Genomic DNA, 20,861 nt, shown 5'->3' on the forward strand with positions numbered 1-20,861 from the left:
GATTTGTGGCAAGTTACTTACACCTCTCTTGGTCAGTGCGTTCAGTCTCCACTTCCCCATAGGTGTAGGTAAGGTGCCAGCAGCTCAGTTTAATAAAGATCAGATGAATTTTGGGAGTGTTTTTTTCTTTTACTTTGTTACCAAAGAGAATTTCTTTCTTGCTGGTTCAACAGTTTTGGAGAATTTGGATCTCAAAAGCAACACAAGCAATTGCAGGACAAGTTTTCCCTAAGTACCCAGCCAATTTCCTTTGTTTCCTTTTAAAAGCACTATTTTAGAGATGGAAAGGATAGTTAATTCTTCATGTGTGCTGCTCTATTTAGGCAATCAACAGGGGATAATTACTGTGAACTGAGCCTGTATTTTTTAATAATATTTGCCGGTGAAGAATTCTGCTGAGACCAATTCACTCATTTCACACAGACAGATGGAGCCCAAACTGTAACAACATATACTCACTTGCAAACCAGGTTTAAATTTACTAGGGTTGGCAGGGACTACAGTCTCCCTGTTGAAAGTGAGTAGCGTGACAGGAGCATATAAGGTCACAAGATCTTGTTATGTCAGATCAATGAAGTGTTTTTTCACCCCACATATTCACACTGTGGCTGTATGTATCCCTATAGATTGCATCAGTTCAATTGATTAACGTACTATGCATCTTTTGAGATATTTTAACTTCTTTTTAAGTGCATATATTTGAAGTGAAAGCAGGAAGGCTTATAAGTGAACGTCAAAATCTTCCAAAAGATTCCAATCTGCCTTTACAAAATAAGCCATTCAGACACTGGTAAATATAATTGCAAGCTAAGTGATTTTTCCTGTATCCTTGCACACAGCCGTCCCAAGGTCAGCCCTGCAGAGACGGCAAGAAGCTGCTGATAAGGACCAGCCGACAAGGTTTCTTTCAAGCTGTATCTGTACCTTTCATCACAGAAGATATCATGAAGAGCTAACCTAGAAAATATATATAATGTCGTAACCAACTCTACAAGCAGCAATTCAAGCCACTTCTAAAAAGGAATAATGTACATTAGACATAACAAAGCAGTAGGAAATTTAGGAATTGGAATGTGCTATCAGGAATTAGTATTAGGAAACAAGAAAAAGTACTCTGGCAGTCATACTCAATAACATGTCAGCTGAAGAATAGGTACATTCTGTTTCTAAAAGCCTTTAAGGAAACTGCTTTCCTATTTACTACAATTAACAGAATTTGAAAAATTGTAATTATCACATTTTCCAGTGCCAAAACCAGGTTCAGTTGACCTCAAGTTCACTAGTCATCCTTCTGTTTGAAAGCTCCTGGGCAGTTTAATTTTTTCAAATCATTTTATATAAATGTAACTAAATAATTCTATTGAGTACACACTATTAGGATGTGACATTACAGTAATCACTTGCATTTCTTGAGTCTTATTTGCATTTGTATGAGAACAATAAAGTAACAAGAAGGTGTTGAAACAGATTTTGTTTATATTAGAGCAGACTTTGGTTATGCTAAATTAGCTCTCTGCAGCTATCCCTTATCTAACATCAACGGGCTGTCTTCACAGAATCACAGATTGGTGGAAGTTGGAAGGGACCACTCCAACTCCCCTGCTCAAAAATGGTCATCTAGAACGAGTTGCCCAGGACCATGTGCATGAACATCTCCAAGGATAGACTGTGTGTTTCTTTGTTTGGTTTTCCCCACATTTCAGTTACAGAGATATTTTGAGAACATGCGAATATAGATCATCACATTCCAGATGCATATTAAAATATCCCAAAGCAGAATTTCACCACTTATTCCAATGCAGTTGGCCAAAGGCAGGCCTGCTTGATCCTATTTGCCAAGCTACATCAAAATTAACTGACTATGAATACTGCTTTTGCAGTTTCTGATGTAGAATATCTCACGATAAGTAAAATCACTCTGGAAGAAACCGCATCCTATGCAAACATTTATCCAAAACAAAGTGATTGCAACATTTTCTGAGATTCCAAAATTTCCTTCATGGAAATTACCAGTCTGACAGTATATGATGTCACTGTTCCCAGACATCAGTAGTAGCACAATACTATAAAACTTCTTTTGTCCCTTTCTCTATGCTGTTCTGCATGGTTTGGTCCATCCACCCTTTCCCTCTGCATCCATGTCTCACCTCCTTCAGTCTCTGCCCCAGCTTGGTGCCGGGCTCACTCAACACCATCTCCATTCCAGGGGCTGAGAGGAAGAGGAGATGGAGGCAAACCACACTTCTCGATCCAGCAGCCATCGTCCCTGTCTCAGGAAAGCGCCAGGGTAGAGCATGTACCTGTCTGTCTGGTGAAGGATCGGGGATCTGCAGAGCTGGAGGAGAAGGGCAGGAGGGAGAAGCTGAGAGGCGGCAGAAGTCCTGAAGACAGGGTGGAGAAAGGGCAGGCTCCCAGCAACGTCTTCCATTGCAATCTCTGCCTTGAAAGCAAGTTCCCAGAAGTAAGACTCTGCTTCCAGCAGCAGGGGATGAGTTAAGTGAGGGGAGAAACCCTAACTATAATCACCTGCATAGCCCCCTATCCCTACAGATTCCTCATCCAAAAAAGGCACAATAGTACTGTGACACTCAGTGGGGATTTTATTATCAGTATAACATCAGATTCAAATGGGTTTGCTTTATTTCATCCTCTACTTCCTCTGTGCCAGAAGTAACACAGCCAGAAGACGTCGAAAGGATTATTTGGATGCTGTTACTACTCCTGCTGAAACCAGAAATTTCAGAACTTTCTAATTCATGGCTGCAGTTTGACAGCTGCGTTCCTTATTTCAGTTTGTTTTCATGGTCAAAATTGAAGCAAAATGACAAAATTTGTTTTGTTTGAAATTTAGTATTAAACCAAAAGCTTTAGTATTAAATGAATTTAGTATTAAACCAAATAAGTTTTGGGTTTGGTCTAAATGTTTTGTGACTGTTTCTACTTATTCTATAATGTATGAAAACAAATAAATGTCAAAACAAGAGAAACACTGAGAAAAAAAAAAAGATAACAGATTATTTCCACTTTTTTCTAGAGTATAATTTATCAATGTCACCCCCAGATACTGCTCAGTTGAATAAATTGGCTCTTCCCAATGGGGAAGGGGAAGATGGTTATAAAAAGAACAAACAAACCACGCAATCTGTGCTAGCAGCATTCATTAATTTTTAAAGCAATGGTAAAAATACGCAAATAATTTATTTTATTTATATTCTCTACCAGAATTCAGCAGTATTTCACTGACATGGGACCTGACTCAGGAATGGACACTACTTCAGCAAAACACTTCTAAACTTTTTTTCCTCATGTGCTTAAATAAAGGTTTTATTGACTAAAATTTCAGTAACTTTTTATTTGAAGTTACACAATGAAATTCACTTAAGGAGTAAAGTTCAGTACCACACACTTGTATTTTGCTTTGATTTTCCTTCTAGATCTATTTAGCTCGTAAAACTTTAAACAATCAGAAAGTCAAATCTTCATTCTATCACCTCATCTTGCACCTTCAAGACAGAGAGAGATCAATATTTCCATCTAATCACAGTTTTTAAAGAACACGCTTAACATCACAAGCTAGCTCTTAAATGATTTAGGAATTCTTGAGTGGCAAAAGGGTCTTTTCACTTTTTATCTGGTTGTGATAAATTGAATGCTGATTTTGCAGGGTTAAAAAAAAAAAAGCAACATCATTTGGTACAGCCTTTCTTTCAGGTACGTACAGGTAGGCTCAGTGCCAACCTAATTAAGAACAAGGTAGAAACAGTGTGTTTCATGATATAGACTGACATGTCCTTTCTACATGCCTGATTGAGGATCACCTTTCTTCACCCACTGAACTGTGAAACTTTTTATAGTTCAATAGAAAAAGGAAAATGCAGTTTTAACATTTAAAATGAACTCATTAACTTAGAACCACAGTGTACCTTTATATTAATGATTATCCTGTGGCTCAAACATCGTTCAATCATTTTGTCATTCACTAATTCATCTCACAATTAATTACATGCAGTATTCTTCATATCTGTTCTAATATTATTTTTCACATCTTTTCTTATATAGCTTCACTTTGCAAAATACTATAAGTTTATTCATCGGTGTATACTGTCTGTGTATTTGGAAACATAATATATAGCACCAAATACCAGGTGTTAACTTCACCATTGTAACTGCTCTTAGGCTATTGCCAAATTAACCCTAGTGCCAGGATACAGATTTCTAATATTTAATGTTCCCTCCTCATCAAAATGTTTAAGTAAGATGAGAAAGAAATTCTTGTTCCTTTTCTGTAAACAAGTATTGGACCTTGCATGATACTAGAGGGACAGATAGCAATTTTCTGCAAATAATAACACATGGATTTGAGTTGGTGTAACTCAGTCTAACACAGGTGAAATCATGGCAATTAAACCTGTTAGTAGAGTGAATGATGGGCCCCATAAATTCTACAATGTCTCTTATTAAATAAACTAAAATAATAACTATCATGTGATGGAATAGCAATTTACACTTGCCTTTTCACAGCACTTTACACACAGTAATTGCTTCTCTGCAATGGTTCATCGCCTTCATTGTAAAGCAACAGGCAATCACTGCCAGCCCCCACCCTCTATCTTCCTAAAAAAGGATGTGCACCATGAACGCCACTGAGCTCTCCAATTAATCATTACAATTAATCACGATACTCGGCACTTTTGTAATAGCTTTCCTCTCCACAGTGCCTTGTAAACATGCACTAAACACAAGAACAGTGCATTGAGCTAGATGAGCAATAATTATTATCCTCCATGTACAGCTAAACCTGAGTTCTGCCAGGAGAGCTCTGTATAGGACGGTTCTTCCTCTCCATCCTCAACACAGCCTGTCCTAGACCACCTCTTCCGCTAGAAGTTAACTCTCCTGTTGCTGGGGTCTATATCTGTTTGTTCCCACAGAAAGTATTCCAGGCAAATGGATACGGTCTACATTTTTCCAAAGGATGGATTCGATTTTTTTGCCCCCCAGTTTCACAACACCTAGGCATATGACTCTCTAGCTATTCATACCAGTCCCTAATGTACCTCATCACTTTAGGTTAGAAATAGCCTCTTCGTATCAAAATTATAGCTTTCTCCTGTAATACACTGAGGTGGTGGTGCAAAGTACCGGTCCTTACCTTCTCTCAAAAAGGAATGTCTTATGGAAAGCAGCAAGACCCTGAAAAAGCACTTGTTAAAAAAAATTTTTAAAAAGCAGTTGCACAATAAAAAAAAGTGCTGCAGCAAATAGGAGACAATAGTTCATTGCCCAGAACTGAGAGAAACTTCCAAGATTCCTTCTAGGTCTCATCATGAAGGGCAGCATTTGATTAACAAATTTAATTTCAGAAGAAAATATTCTGTTTCAACAGAAGTTTCCTACTGAAAAATGTTAATATTGACTTTTTTTTTTAATTTCCAAATTTGAAGGTACAAAAGGATTTTTGTTTCACTTTTGTCAAAGTGTACATAATTTCCTGGATTTTTAGCATTTCCTCTACACAGCCAAGTCTGCTCTACTGTACCTATCCCTGCCCTCAAGAAAAAGAAACTGGCTTGTGGGTTCCCAGTAATTTTTTCATATATTTTGAAAAACCCTTTTGTCTCTTTATTCTAAAATAGGAAAGATAAGATAAAAACCAACCAAACACACAACAGAAACCTAAAAAAGATAAAAGATAAAAGCAAAAGAATGAATCCTGAAACAAAATTAAATAACTGAGAATTAAGAGCTTGCCACTGCACTGAAAATACCCTGATTCATCCTCAGTGGGCCTGATTCTGTGGTATCATCACTGTCCTTCACTTGAGCTGCCCAAGCTCGTTCTTCTGACTTGCCACCACAACCACCTTCCTCCTCCCGCCTGCACACTGCAGGTGCACAGACTTCCAAACCAGACATACGGTGCATATATAATTTTTTCCTTATTAATTACCTTGCAGTAATTAAAAATTTTCTCTCAAGCTGCTGACTTGCATTTCTCTGGTTAAGTGAGGTCAAAAGATTCGGAAATTGGGGGGTGATATTTTCCCAGAATGTATACAGTCCTTTGAATAGCTGGTGCTATTCTTCAAGGTTTGGAAGGAGAAAACCCCTACAGATCTGGTACCGTACAACCCAAAATTTTCATGCGCAGAGTCACAAAAAACAATGAGAAAAACATCAGGCAGGGGAAACAACTAAACCTTTTGGAAAAAGAAATGTTTGTTTCGAAAGAAGATGAGTGTTCTCCTTAGCACAAACACTGGATTAGAAGTGGTAGCAGTCGGTAAACATGAAATAGTGAGTACAGAAATTGATAGCAATCTGGAAACTTTAAAGGGCAGAGAAGGAAAGGGGGAAAAAGCAATAATATTTTAGATAAGAGATGTCTGTTAGAAAGCAATAAGCAATCACCTTTCATACTGGGGGGTCTGGGAAGAAGACAGTGCCAGATGCTACTGTGTGAGATGTAGAATGAAGTACTGGGGGAAAGCACACAAAAAACATACCATGCTGAAATATATGTGAAAACCCAGACGTATTATTACTAAAAGGTTAAGTGTTGCTGCAGAGTTGAAGATAGTAGCTGAAACAAAACTTTTTATAAATAAGATATATTTTGCGTTGGTGTCTGCAGTCATATGTATTTTTGTGTCCATTGTGGCCTCCTGCAGCTGGGGAGGAATAACTCTGTGTGGCAGTACAGCCTGGGGACAGCCTGGCTGGAAAGCAGCTCTTCAGAGAAGATCCTGGGGTGTCCTGGTGGACAGGAACTTGAATGTGAGTCAGCAACGTGCCCTTGCAGCAAAGACGGCCAACAGCATCGTGGGCTGCATTGGAGAGCCCATCGCCAGCAGGTCGAGGGAGGTGATCCTTCCCCTCGACTCAGCGCTGGTGAGACTCAGCTGGGGTGCAGAGTTCAGTTCTGAGCTCTCAAGTGCGAGAGAGACATGGACAGACTGGAGCAAGTCCAGCAAAGGCCCACAAACATGATGAAGGGATTGGAGTGTCAGAGATATGAAGAAAGGCTGAGAGAGCTGGGACTGTTCAGCCTGGTGCCTCAGGATGGGTTTTATCCATAGGAGGGAGTAAAGACGACAGAGCCAGACTCTCAGACTTCTCAGAGGTGCCCAGTGAGAGAACAAGAGTCAATGGGCACAATTTGAAATACAGAAAATTCCACTTAAACATAAAAACCCCACGTTTTCACTGTGACAGTGGTGAATGCTGGCACAGGTTGCCCCGAGAGGTTGTGGAGACTCCATCCACAGAGATATACAAAACCCAACTGGACATGGTCCTGAGCAACGTGTTTTCACTGACCCTGCTCTGTGCAGGGGAGTCAGACTCATGACCTGCAGAGGTGCCTTCCAACCTCAACCGTTCTGTGGGTTTGTGACTTCTGCTGTTATCTGAGTCCCCCAGTGGAAAGCCTGGAGTCACCAGTTAGAAAAGCTTTTGAGCAAACACATAACGGTAATACTCATTTAACACAAGTAGTGCATTTGACACCTGATGCTCTAGGAGCCTAAATCAAAGTTGGGAGAATTAAACGGTTTCTTTTGACTTTATAAGGAATAAATAGTGAATGACTCTGCCAGAGGAACGAGCCTGCGCACACATTGCATACTAAACGTGAGAGGTCTGTCACTATCAATGAGCATGCTCATTTTCTTACTAATATGTGCCACAAATTACAGCTGATCAAACAAAGCCCTGTAGATAAATGGCTTAACAATTCTGTAATCATATTTAACAAAGCCTTAAAAACTCAAGAAGAAAAAAAAAGTCTAAAGGGATTTAGCAGAATGGCAAAGTGATAATGAACATTACAAAATGCAGCAGGACTTGTAGCATAGCAGCTTACAGACACATAGAATCATAGTTTCATTACTGGTGTTATAGAATCATCATTCATGTCTTCCAAGATTTTCTTTTAAGTTTAATGTCCTGCATGTCTAGATTGAGTGAGAAATATTGAAACTAAATGACCAAAAACTTTGGTTCAACCAAGAATCCTTCTCTGGGAATTACCTCTGAGGATCTGCTCCCCATTTACTATTCTCATTTCAGAGAATGAATTAGAAATAACGAAATTGGTGGAAATGAACCAGATTCAAGAAGCTTCATTCCGCTCCAGCACAGTAACATGGCCCCTTCGGGGAGCCAAAGTCCTCCCTAGGATACAAGGACAGAACTACTGCAATTTGCAGTGCATGTTTATATAGGAATCTGAGAGCGGCCACAGGACCTGAAACCCCGTTGTAGCGCTAAAATGAAGAGCAGAGACAGAAGTCTCTCCTGATGAATCTGTAACCTAGTCTACGAGAATTAAACGTGTTTTGTGGATACCGGAAAAATCTTGAAGTCATCAATCACCGTGTATATTCAGAGTACGTAGCAGGGGATAGGGAGGGCTCTGATGGACCCTGCTCTTGGACAGACTTTGAGGTTTGGCAGCACTCAGAGAAATTGGGATCAGGCAAAATTAGAGTCACCTTGGGACTGCTCCGGCTATTTTTCAGGTCAAAGCATCTGTGGACATGTGAAAAAGTCATCTTTGGATCAACCATATAAATAGAAAACTCCTGATCCACTAGTGTATAAAATGAGCTGTAGCAAGTGGTTTTTTAAATTATAATAAATGAAAAGGGCTTTATGTTTGCCCGTAAGTTAAATTTAAGAGGGAGTAGAGTTTTGTTACTATCTGAAGTGCTCTACTCACTCATACAATGTTTTTTTCTTAGAGAGAATGGTTACCCTTTCACTTATAGTTTTCCAGAGATTAAAAATGAACACAAACATTCAGCTACTCATCCTGTTCCCTTGGTTGCTTCTAGTGGCTTTTTGACGGGTCTTTAGAAAAAAAATCCCAACTTTTTATGACATTTTTGGTTCACTTTATCATTAATGGGTTTTGCCTTCGGTACTACATATATATTGTATACATAGAACAAATCAGATAGCTGTTAACTTCAGTTACTCAATTATAAGATCTTAAAAAGTCTACACAACGAGACTCTGGTACCATTTTTCAGATAATAATATATAAGGAAGTAAACAAAGGTATCTGGACTGCGAGGAAACTAAAGCTACTGCTGACAATGGGAACGTGCCATTCACAAAAAAAAAACCCCAAAACAAACAAACAAAAACACCAACCCCATTTGGGACTTTTTGATTATTGCTATCATTACTGTTATTGTTATTACTACTACTGTTACAAAAATCAAAGACAGTTACAAGGTAAAACATTTTCTTACACAGCCTTTTGCAGCAGAAGTAACATTTAATAATACTAACCCATCGTGCAATATCACTAGCCATATTGAATGCCAGATAATTTAAGGTCTAACTTGTGGCACTGGTAGGTTAATTATTTTGATGAAATGCCTTTTATTCCTCCATTTTTTGTTCATTCTGCACCTTGGCAGCAAATCAAACCTTGGCAAAGCAAGATTATGGATATCTACAGAGCAAAATCAAATGAAGAAAGGAAACTTCTCACAGCAGCATATCTTAACCGAAAGAAAGTAACTACTATAACAAATAAAACAGGCAAAAAAATTTATGACATGGGGGTTCCTGTCTGCACAATATTCCCTGATGTTGAAAAAATGCAGTCCCTGTGGAAGTGAAATTAAGGAGTTTCAAAATAATCTATTTTCCATTTCAGAGGCCTGAAGTCTGAGCTCAGACAGGCTGCTCAGATCCTCAAAATCAAGATTCTGTCAGTTTGTGCTTAAATTTAATACCTCAGAAGCATTCCACAGAATTCTCTTGGACCTGAGAAGGGAACAAACCCAATATCAGATTAAATTGTTTTCTTGCCAAAATATGGGCTTTAGATGGTCAGCTTTTCCCTGCCATCACCATCAATTTACATATAAAGCCCCTACCATTACGGTATCCTAGTTCCTAACTCATAGTTATAAATCCTCTTACGTTTCTGCCCTAAGCTTCAAAAAAAAAAAAAGTCTACTTAGCAATAAGAGAAAAATTCCAATTATGTAATTCCACAAAAGTACACCATATTTTCTAAGCGTATTTAGCAGCAGACATTTCTATACTAAAACCCAAATCAGTCTAATTGAAGGCATCCATCCCACTTATCCAAGCACTAAGAAGCTTCCTGTGAACACTTTACTTATTCTCAGCCACTGCCACAAGCCTGCCGGTATTCTATGTCTTTAATTTCTTTGGGTCACGCTATCCAAGCCATTTCATGTTATTTAGTGTGTAGTTTCATTGATTTAAGGGGGTTTTTTTATTTGGTGCTGGAGGTTTTTCCAAACAGCTTTTCTATAAAAACAAGTTTCATATCTGCTTTCCAGATCATAAGAGCTAGAGAATATGCTTTCACATCCTAATTGATTCCCCATAAAATGCCTATTAGTTATGCTGAGTAGTAGACATTTATAAGGTAATGGGATTGGGCAGTTTAATTACAAAAACATCTTAAATAATCATCTACATCTGTCTATCACAATATTCAGTGTCACTATGGCTTGCATCATCATAATGCTGAACATAAAATCATTCACGTGCAACATTGTGCTGGGATCTAAAGTTGTTATTTTTGGCTACAGGAAAACTGAAAGCTCTTGGCTTTTCCCAGGGTTATCAAGAGCACAGACCAACATAACCTATTCACTCCACCATCACCCTGCCTGGACAAGTGCACCCAGAGGGAGAAAGCCACGATTCCCACATTTGGAAATGGGGTGGTCCGCGCTAGGAGTCGAAAGGGTCCTGCTGGTCTAGCATAACAGAAATCTCTCAGGAGGACTGGGGCAGTTGTGTGAGCGGCCACAACAGCTGAGTATCACCAGGTAACACCTGGCAAAAGCCACCCCATCCAAGGGGGCACGGAGACACGAGAGAAGGAAGAAGGAGCAGCAGTGCACGTCGCAGGATCCCTACAGGTGAGGGCCAGAAGAAACAGCCCAGCCCAGTCCAACTTACAGGATCAAATGAATGACTGAATCTATTCGATCTGTAAACCTTAGTCACAGAAAATCCTTTGGGAAAACAATCTTATGAGCAAATTTATCTGCTGATGACTAAAGTCTGCACAAATTGTTCCAAATTTTCAGATGATGTAGACCAGTCACAGAACGTGGAATTACATCAATAAACATCAAACAAGGGTGCAAGTCTTCCTGTGCAAAAATGCCAATGCTGATCGTAAAATCCAGCGCCAGGTATGTTAATGACCAACTTGGTGTTGTCTGCACTGACACCAGAATTACATTTTCTAGACATCATATTTCAAACTCCAGGTTATTTTCTGTTGCTCTGCGTATACCAAATTAACTTACAGACAGATAGCATTATTTCACCTACTATATATCTATGGCACAGGTACCTAATGTCCCTCTTGGATTCTATATTCCATATATCAAGCTTTTATATTCATACATGCACAGTGACACATATACACCAGAGGAATACTTCATAATACACTAAATAAATCTGCAAAGAAAGGTTGCAGCCTAAATTAGAGAACAAAGTGAAGGCAAATTGGGCACTCCTTGTCCTTGGGTTTTTTAACAGAAAGAAATAAAGCTTCAGATTAACTGAAAGCACGGAATATATCACATATTAATTAAATGGCTCCTTCATGTGAAAATCAAATTGTAATTCATTAAACTTTTTTTTGTAGATTATAATAACCCATTTACACGTTTCTGTGTGCACCTTTTTATGCCAAATGTAGCACTTTTGAATATCAGAGAATTCTCAAATTTGAAGTATTTAGTTATGTTTAAGATGATATTTAACAAAGTGGATTCAAACTCCATTCATTTTTATTTGTGGGGAAAAATCTAATGGTGCTATATGAAACAATTACAGATTAATTCATGTCCAAACCCACTTTCTCAGCTTGATTCATATGCATATTTTAGTCACTTAAATACTCAGCCCCTGTGAATACACTGGGATTTTTGCATCAATAAGGTGAAACTGTTTCTTAGTCCAACTCTTTTGCGCTCTCAATATTCTTACAATCTTAGCTATATATAACTTGCTGACCTTTAAGAAGTCAAATATTTCATTTAAATATTTTTGTGAGCAAAGATGTATCTTTATAACACAGAAGTCCTTAATCCATTGAAAATGAAAATTCAGGAGAAAAAAGAATTGGGCAGTCTGCTGTATTGTCAGACCCATTTATCAATATTTACTTTAAAATAACCTTTTCCTAACAAAGGCAAACTGTATTTTGGACAAACTTAACTTTCAAGGAATACTCAAAGGAAAAATCATTGCTTTTGATATTATTAAAGTCAAAATACTATGGCAGTGTTGTGAGCAGGAATATAATTTGATCAAATGGCACATTAAATAATTTTAATGAATAAATAATTAAGATTCTAATTTTTTCAATTCTTTGCATTGATTTGGCATTAAGGTAGTATGGCACCAATCTTCATACCCATGTAGATTCTATCAGTACTGGAGTTTTTCATAAAACTGTCTTTTCCTGTCATCATCTATGAGGATCAAGAGGTTGATTTCTACTTTGAAACAGTCCACAATATCAACATTAATCTCCCATACTTAACTTTCCAAAAAATCAGCTTCATGCTTCTTTCATGATGGCCATTACAGTAAAACAAAAAAGAAAACCAATAAACCCCCACCTTGTACTTAGATGTACAGCTACGTGTTTCCCTCAAATCTCACAGTAATACAAATGACAAAAATAACATAACATAAACCAAAGACTACCAACTCTAGGTCAAAATAACTGTTTCTTCATGTTCTGACTTCCATGAAAGCTGGCAAGAATGAGAAACCAGACAAAGTCTATGATGTGTGTACTGAACGAGCTTGAGTTGAACAGTGCTCACCCCACCTGTGGCTCCTACTTGGTTAGAAAGTAAATATGCAAAGGGTTCTGAACCACCTACAAATGATCACAACTCACTTTCCATTTAAAAATACGTATTTTCACATATTTTTATTTCTGTTCAGGTAACAGACAAAGCTACTGTGCCTTCCACATCACCTTTAGATCACGTTGACAGAACTAGGGTTATTGGCAAGGAAGCGAGGTAAATATTTCACTGAGCCTTCATGAAGGTTATGAGAAAAGCTTTAGTTTGAATTCCTAAGGGTATTTATCTCCTAGAATCATGCCTTTAACATTTGCAACAGGGTTTATAGAAAAGGACTGAAAACTTCACTCATTCAACCATATGCATCAAACACGGACGTTCTCAAGAGAGGAGAGCAGCTTGGCTGAGGGTCGTAGCCAAGAGCTGAGTTCTCAAGTCCCTAGTGACGAGCAATTGAGTCACTAGTGAATCTTCACATCCCCAACGTGCAAATTCCCAGATAAGATGAATATTCAGAAGATGCTAACGATTCACCTGCAGGAAACCAGATGCTGGTGGGAGGGGGGGCAGGGACTGGTTGAGGTTAAGTCTATACTGACAGATGTAAACAAGCATATATTTGGTGCCATATGGCTTCTAGATTGGAGCCAAATGCTTCTTCACAAGTGTCATGGTTTAACCCCAGCCAGAAACTAAGCACGACGCAGCCACTTGCTCATCCGTCCCCTCCCACAGGGATGGGGAGGACAATGGTATAAAAAAAAACTCATCAGTCGAGATAAAGACAGTTTAATAGGATAACAAAGGAAGTGAATAATAATTATCATTGTTATTATTTTATATGCATATATATAAATATATATATAAAAAACAAGTACAAGAAAGTCTGTATCCAACCATACTGACATACTATCCATACACTAAAACCGAGGCAAATGCAGTATCTCTTATAAGCTGAATTTAATTATGCCAATCAGATCTGCTCCCTCATGACCCAATGCAGTGATAACAGCTAATTGCACAGCTCAATAGCCAAAACTGCTTACAATATAGCCTGGTTTCTCCTGCAACAAGTTGATCTTATACATCTGCAATGCACTAAACATAATTATCTGCTAATTTTCCTAAATGAAAAAATGAATTTAACTTATTGAAGCACAGAATGCCTTCTGCACACCAGGTTGCTAAAGCCAATTCTACCATATCTACAAAGCAGCAGTACTTTGTTCTAATTATGTCTTAACTACCGATTATACATTTTCAGAAATAAGCTTTTATAAACGTTAAGCCTAAAGAAATGGCTTCACAATGTTTGTGGAACCTGTTTTCTTTGTCTTCAATTCCAATAAAATCAGAATTTAAACAAATAAGCATCCCCTTTGAAAATATGCAGTGCAGACCTCAATTCCACAAAAATTATACTCTGTTTCTTTATTCATATGAATAACTCTATCAAAGGCCATGAAACTGCTCACGTGAATACACCACAGACCAAATCTTAATAATTTTAACTCTTTATTAACATTATATGTATATATTACAATTAAAAGGCAGTCATACAGTGATTCACAAGCAGCAGCTGCACTTAAGGCTTAAAGGAAATAAAATACCTGCAGCTTTATGCCTCAAATCCTCCCATATATTCTGATCCCGTATAGGAGTCAGAGAGGAAAGTAAAGAGGCTGGTTGATCTGCCGGTGACATGACCCTGTCATGCTGCATAGTCAGAATTACACCTCAACTAGCAGTAGACCCATCAGAGAAATGTTCAAAGTTAATCAGGATTGATCTACTACTGACCCATTCTAAACAGAGCTCAGCGTCTACACAATGTGTACAATGTCACATATACATCAGGTGTAATTGGGCTGCGATTGACAGATTTATAGTAGTAAATGTGGCATGAGCAAAGAATTGAGTCTACTAATCTATACAGCAAAGCAATTTTTGGTTTGTAGAAATCATCATTTAATTCACTTTATGTAAGCTTTCCAAAGAAACAAAGATGATCAGTTTAACACGTGTATTTTATTCTATGATCCGTATGATATAACAAAATGTTTATGCGTTTGTAAGGTTAGTTCTAAAAACTGGAAATTTAACATGCTTTTGCCTTGCAGCTATTTTTTTTAATCCATTTGGTTTTCCAGTTCTTTCCTCCAAGCATGCTGACTCTACATGAGCACGTAATTGCTTTACAAATTAATTAACAGAATTAAAATCTACTCTGAAAATGGATCAGTTACTTAGCATTCAGACTTTGAGAGTGCGTCAAGGGAATTTAATACTTGGGGACTTTGCCAACATCATAGCTAAATGGATGGCTTATCCCTTCACATAGCAGAATAAGAATCTATCAGGAGAGGTTCTCAAGAGCCGTGCGGTCTTTGTAACAGAATACTTCTAGATCAGCCAACGCATCTGATGGAAGGAAAGCAAAATGATCCTGCTATGTGATTGAACTCTGGAATGAGCTGTTCTAGCCCTGCAACTTTGATCCTTCAGCCCTTTGCCCCCCAAGCAGACACACAGGTGAGCCCAAAGAATAAGAAGAATCAAGTTAGAATATTGCTTTAAACTTTCAGGTGGAAAACAGAGCTTTTTCCACTTTAGGACTGATCCTTAGGGATATGGACCACATCCACAGAACTCCTGTTCTAATGCAGCGTGGAAAGCAAGAGCTATTCGTCTTTCTTTAACACAACAGACATCTAAAATCTTGTGCAGGTCCTAGAAAATTAAATTAGGAATCTAAATTCAGAATTAACTCTTAAAAAGAAAACAAATAATTAGCTTACTTAAAGATCAAGAGAATTTGCTCACCCTCCTAATAGTTTGAAACACTAACCTATTTTGTAACAGAACAAAGTCACCGCATCTGCCTCTACACTTGATCATATTTGTAAGCTTCTCTTTCCTCAGAAGAGTGGAAAGATAAACCTTTTAAAAAAGCAAGCCTGGATGCCATGTTTTCCCACTGCCTAAGCGTGCATTAGCAGTACCATCACGGCAAGCTTTCTTCTGAACAGATTCTTGGATTCTCTCCTCCCTATATCCTGCACGTTATTTCACTGAGAGCTGCAGTGAGAATGCTCTAAGGCCGTAAGTACTAAAAGCCTGGTGTCTCAGTAGATCAGATGTGACTTCTCTTTTTCAAAGGCTGAAAAAAACAGGGAAAAACAAATCTTTGAGACCTCACATGAAAAGATTCAGCTTCAAAGATATCTCCAAGCAAAGGAAACATTGATGGAAACACTTCTCCTCCTGATGATAGTGGTACTACTGTTGCAGACCACTGAGAGTTCATGCTTTTATTTTGATGTACTTTAAATACCTGTAGGTTTAATCACTTGCACCGATTTCTGAATGGCAGAAATACAGAGATAGGCTGGGTTTGGGAGGGAGGCTTGTTTGTTTGGGTGGTTTTTTGTTTTTACTTTGCAGATTATCAAAAGCTTTCTTCGTTTCCCTCTTCTGCCTCCTGCGCAGCATCACACACGAGCAATTCCCAACTATGGGACTGAGAAGAGATGAGACCATATCCTCACCAGCAGCCGGGTCCATACGGCCTGTGCCTCTCCCTTAGCACACCGGGTAACCCCTAAACACGCAGTGCCCGCCATAGCTTCCTTCTGGGCAGAGAGGATCTCGGCCCCTGCATCAGTCCCAGCACAGGGCTTCGTCTCCCTTTCTTTACGTTTTAACGCTTTTTGGTTTCTGCTCTAGTTTTGGTTTGGATTTGGGTGGTTTTGGTTTTTTGCTAATAACATACATCCTTTATTCCTCAAATATGCAATGAAGCTCGTTCAGCACTTTTCCCTTTGATTAACCTCACCCGCTAGTTCTTTCTTTTTAACATAATCCATTAGGTTCGCATAACTTCTTTTTCTGCTATGTGTATACCTGGCTTTATTCTGAAAGCTGCATTTTAAAGTGAATTTTCAATTACCATTTTGTTTTCTCGTTTACAAAATGATTGCTGCTGGCAGCCTCAAGAGACCTAGCAAAGAAAAGCAGTTAAACAGAACTGTGGGGTTTCTACAATAGATTATCTAATGTTACCGGCTCCCACAAAACAGCATCTTTTATGCTGATCTTACATCTGCTCGAAGTTGAATTATCTATTTCTTCTATTTCTATTTCTCAAACATTAAAGCCAAAACAGAGCCTGCCTGCTGCTTTCTCTGATGTGTCCAATGGAAATGTGACATGAAGAATTAAAAATAAAAAGAAATGCCGTGCTGCTATACTTTGATGCTTGGTTTATCTCTTCCCTAGGAAATTGAAGTCTTCTCTTAATAACATTCAGAAGCAATTATAGTTCCTTGTTTTCTTACAATCAACTTCTAATTTGCTGAAAAGGAACTGGAATTTACAGGAAAATTATCAAAATTACCGTGAAACTAATTTTTTTCTTTTTTTCTAGGGACTACACTGGGTGTAACTTTCGTTACCGTTTCATGCTAGCTATCTACTGGCTTCCTTTTGGCCACACATACCATTCACCTCAGCCCATTTTCCTTCTTTGTTGGGTTAAGACAAAACTAGTGAATCGTCATTATTTCCCATTCTTAGTTACCAGTAGTGTCTCATACCTTCTCACCCTAAGGAATATGGTATGAACTCCTTCCTGTCTACACACCTGAAAGAGTCCCAGAGCTGCCACAGGAGGTAGAGGGAAGTTTCTGAGCAGAAAAAGCAGGGCACCGCATGGGTCTTCAGCTGAAGCTGTTATTCATTAAGGAGAAACCACAGGCAGCCTTCCAGGGAGGTGCCTCTGATCCATCTTTCCTCCTTCAGGATTTTTTTTCTCCTACAATCTGGGTCTTTTTGTCCAAATTCCATGCCAGTTCTCGTCATTAGGCCACTGATATTTCACTGGTTTACTTTTTTTTGGCAGCGTTATTGGTAATCAATCTCAGCTCTCATAGGAGGCAGGATTTTCCCTAGTTCCATTTCTTTAATGTTTATTTGCTCTATCTTTAAAATTTCTTCAATGCTGAATTATATCCTTATCTTCTTGACAAAGTGTCTGGGCCTCTCTGATATATATCCTATCAATCTATGGGTCACCCTTTGGCAACAGTGACATCTTTGGAATTATCCATGGCCTTCCTGCGCATCACAAACCCTTTTCCTTTATGGCTGGATAGGATAAGGTTCCTGAACGCTAAGGAACTGCTCCAGTCCCACTCTGTTTTTTGGGTTTTTACTGTTATACCTAAATAGTGTCGGTACATACCTTATTTCATTTAATACTTTCTTATTCATACAGCCTGTCATACCTGATTGTCTGTCATACACATATTAAGACATACTTTGAGAATAGCATTCTGTGGGTATCATTATACAATATAGTTATTGCATATTCCTTTGCAGTAAAAAGAAATTATTCAGGAACTGGGACTGCTTCATCTAGAGATGAAAAGACTAAGAGAGACATGTTAAATCACACTGTAAAGAAAACCAAGATAATTTACTATCCATATTTATAATGAACAAGAATGAGGACAGCATTTTTGTTGACAGCACAGAAAAGTTGGGGTTTTTTTTTAAGTTAATTCCCTTTGCACAGAACATGCCTAGTCCATCACTAAGGTAAATACCTTTCTCCAAAACGCTGATTATATCTATCAGTCATGAATATGGAAAGCTACCAATAAAAACAGAGAAGGGCTGACTGTATAGGAAATCTGGAAGGAAAGAAAAAGATTGATCTACAATAAGATTTTTTTCTTTAGCATGAGATAATACATACACTCCCACCCAGAAGAGGGTTTAATTTTTTTGTAGAATACATCAACTGATTTTTGTAATGAAGTTAGATACATGACTTTGATCTGATTGGGTAATGAAGTCAGGAATAAAGTACAAAGGTGTAAAATTTAACCAACGTAAGCAGTTATGAAGGCCTATGTAATCATAAATAAAGCAGCTATGTTAAATGTTTAATTTAATTTTTCTCAAAGATTTGATTTAGTAATGCACTGTAGACAAAGTTCCTCTTCTGACTTCACTTTTATTTATTTGTAATTGCACTACAGTGTGAAGAAAGTTTTGGGGTGAACATTTATATTTACATGCTTTATTCATTCATTTCTAGGATAGTCGATCAATTTTTGCATTCAGTAATGAACATGGTGACTGCTTGTAAAATCACTGCATGAGGCTGGTCTTATTGTGGATGCAGCGTGGAACTGCTCTGACTTACTTTCTCAGCTCTGTGGATAAAATTGTGCCCCAACTCCTTCAGAGTTCCTTGGAAATTTCCTGGCACAGATCCATTAAGTATGCCTGAGTCTACACCCTTGCAATATATCATTTAAAACTCACTTTTTTTCCTTTTTTTTTCAAATATATTACTATTGAGGCTGCTTATAGTGGGATTTACTACTTCTTCACTAATAACTAGCCACTCCATGGTGCTTGCGCAGAGAGAGGGCATAAGGAATCTTTAATTTGCACAGCCTGCTTAAGAGACAATGAGAAGTGTAAATTCGGGTGGACCTTCCCCAAATGCTCTTTTCCATGGACACAGGGAGCCTTGGAGGCATTAAGACGGGCTGTCCACCCACCAGCCAACAGATTGCTCCAAGCGAGAGCAGTTTGGTCATCACAGAGGCAGAATGTGGGGCTCCCATTGCCGAGCGACCGAGCTGCCCAGCACTGCACTCCAGCAGCAGAAGCAGGGCTTGGAAGCTCACGGCAGCAGCGTTGCCCCCGGAATACAGCACAGAATTCAGGAAAGCAGAAAGAAGTAAGCAAGGGTAACAGATTTTAGTTTTCATAAATGTATACTGAGAGCAAGTACTGACTTTTTTTCTTTAGTTAAAAGGGTTTTAGAGTGGTTGGTTAAGACAGTTAAGGACATGACAGATTCCAATCTCAGTAAAACTAAGAAACAAAAAAGAGGACCTTACACAAAAGAAGAAACAACAACTCACCATTCAATAGTGAAACCTATTACCAGAGACCATGTTTTTCAGGCTTTTTTTTTTTTTTTTTAAAGAGCTGTTAACGCACTCATGACTATACTGAATGCAGTCCTGCCTACATCAGTGGTTCTCTTCTTCTGGTTAAGCAACCAGACCGTCCCTTCTTCTATCTGCATAACTGAACTACAAGCTTGATGTAGATTTTCTGGTAAGCTTGGAAATATGAGGTTTACAGCACAGATTATTAATATTTTTTCAGAGTTTTAAGAGATTATTTATGAAAATCACAGGGCTTTTTCAATGATAATTCATTTTATTTCCATTATCATTCCTGAAAGTCTGAAAAAAAAAGATTTTACAAAACTATCTGTTCATCATTTACATTTTTCAGAGTTCACCATGGGAGCTATGTGTCCATTCAATCTGTAAGTACTTCCTCATAAAATACTTCTACCCGGATTTCCATGAAGATACTTGTATTAGTAAAGTTAAACATGTGTAATGATGAAACAAAGAGGGCCTCAATATTTGAAATATCTTTAAAAAATAGTTTCTTTTCTTTCAAAATTTTTGACAAATAAGTGAAGAACACAAAATGCTCATTTCTCAAGAACAAAGTGAGGGTAATATTTTTCAGGAAACATTTTTTTCTTTTTTTTTTTTTAAATCAAGAAAAATAAATACTATTTTTAATCCACTCTACCAACTATTATTGGTTTTGGTTTAACAAGTATTAAATCTGTTTCTTAAGAGAGATTGAAGCCAAAACTACACCAAAAATATATCTTCACTCACATTTAATACCTGAGAAAAATTGCAACCTTACTGGTTGAGCTACTACTTAAGCATTAAAGTTATGAGATAATTTGATTAAGGATAGATGATTATAAGGCTTATGCATTAGTCCAAATGTTCTAATATCAGGGACTTATCTTTTGCAAAGCTTACTAATCGAAGAGACAGCATTAAAAGAGACATTTCTTTTACAATAATGCGAGGATGACTTTCCAAAGATAAGCAAGGTAAATAAGAAAAGGGGTTGAGATGTTTCCAGCTACATCTAGAAATATTTTAAATCTTTATC

The 20,861-nt window shown here is 38.0% G+C and overlaps 1 protein-coding gene across 1 annotated transcript in view; it reads left to right on the forward strand.

Moving 5' to 3' along the window:
- Positions 1-19,370: 19,370 nt before the first annotated feature.
- MCMBP (minichromosome maintenance complex binding protein) overlaps positions 19,371-20,861 on the forward strand; it is a 122,266-nt gene continuing 120,775 nt past the window's right edge. Inside the window, exon 1 of the mRNA XM_075757686.1 lies at positions 19,371-19,475. Within this exon, the coding sequence (XP_075613801.1) occupies positions 19,371-19,475 (105 nt within the window). The remainder of the gene's footprint in view (positions 19,476-20,861) is intronic.

Source organism: Balearica regulorum, chromosome 7 (assembly GCF_011004875.1).
Source record: "Balearica regulorum gibbericeps isolate bBalReg1 chromosome 7, bBalReg1.pri, whole genome shotgun sequence".
Lineage (NCBI taxonomy): Eukaryota > Metazoa > Chordata > Aves > Gruiformes > Gruidae > Balearica > Balearica regulorum.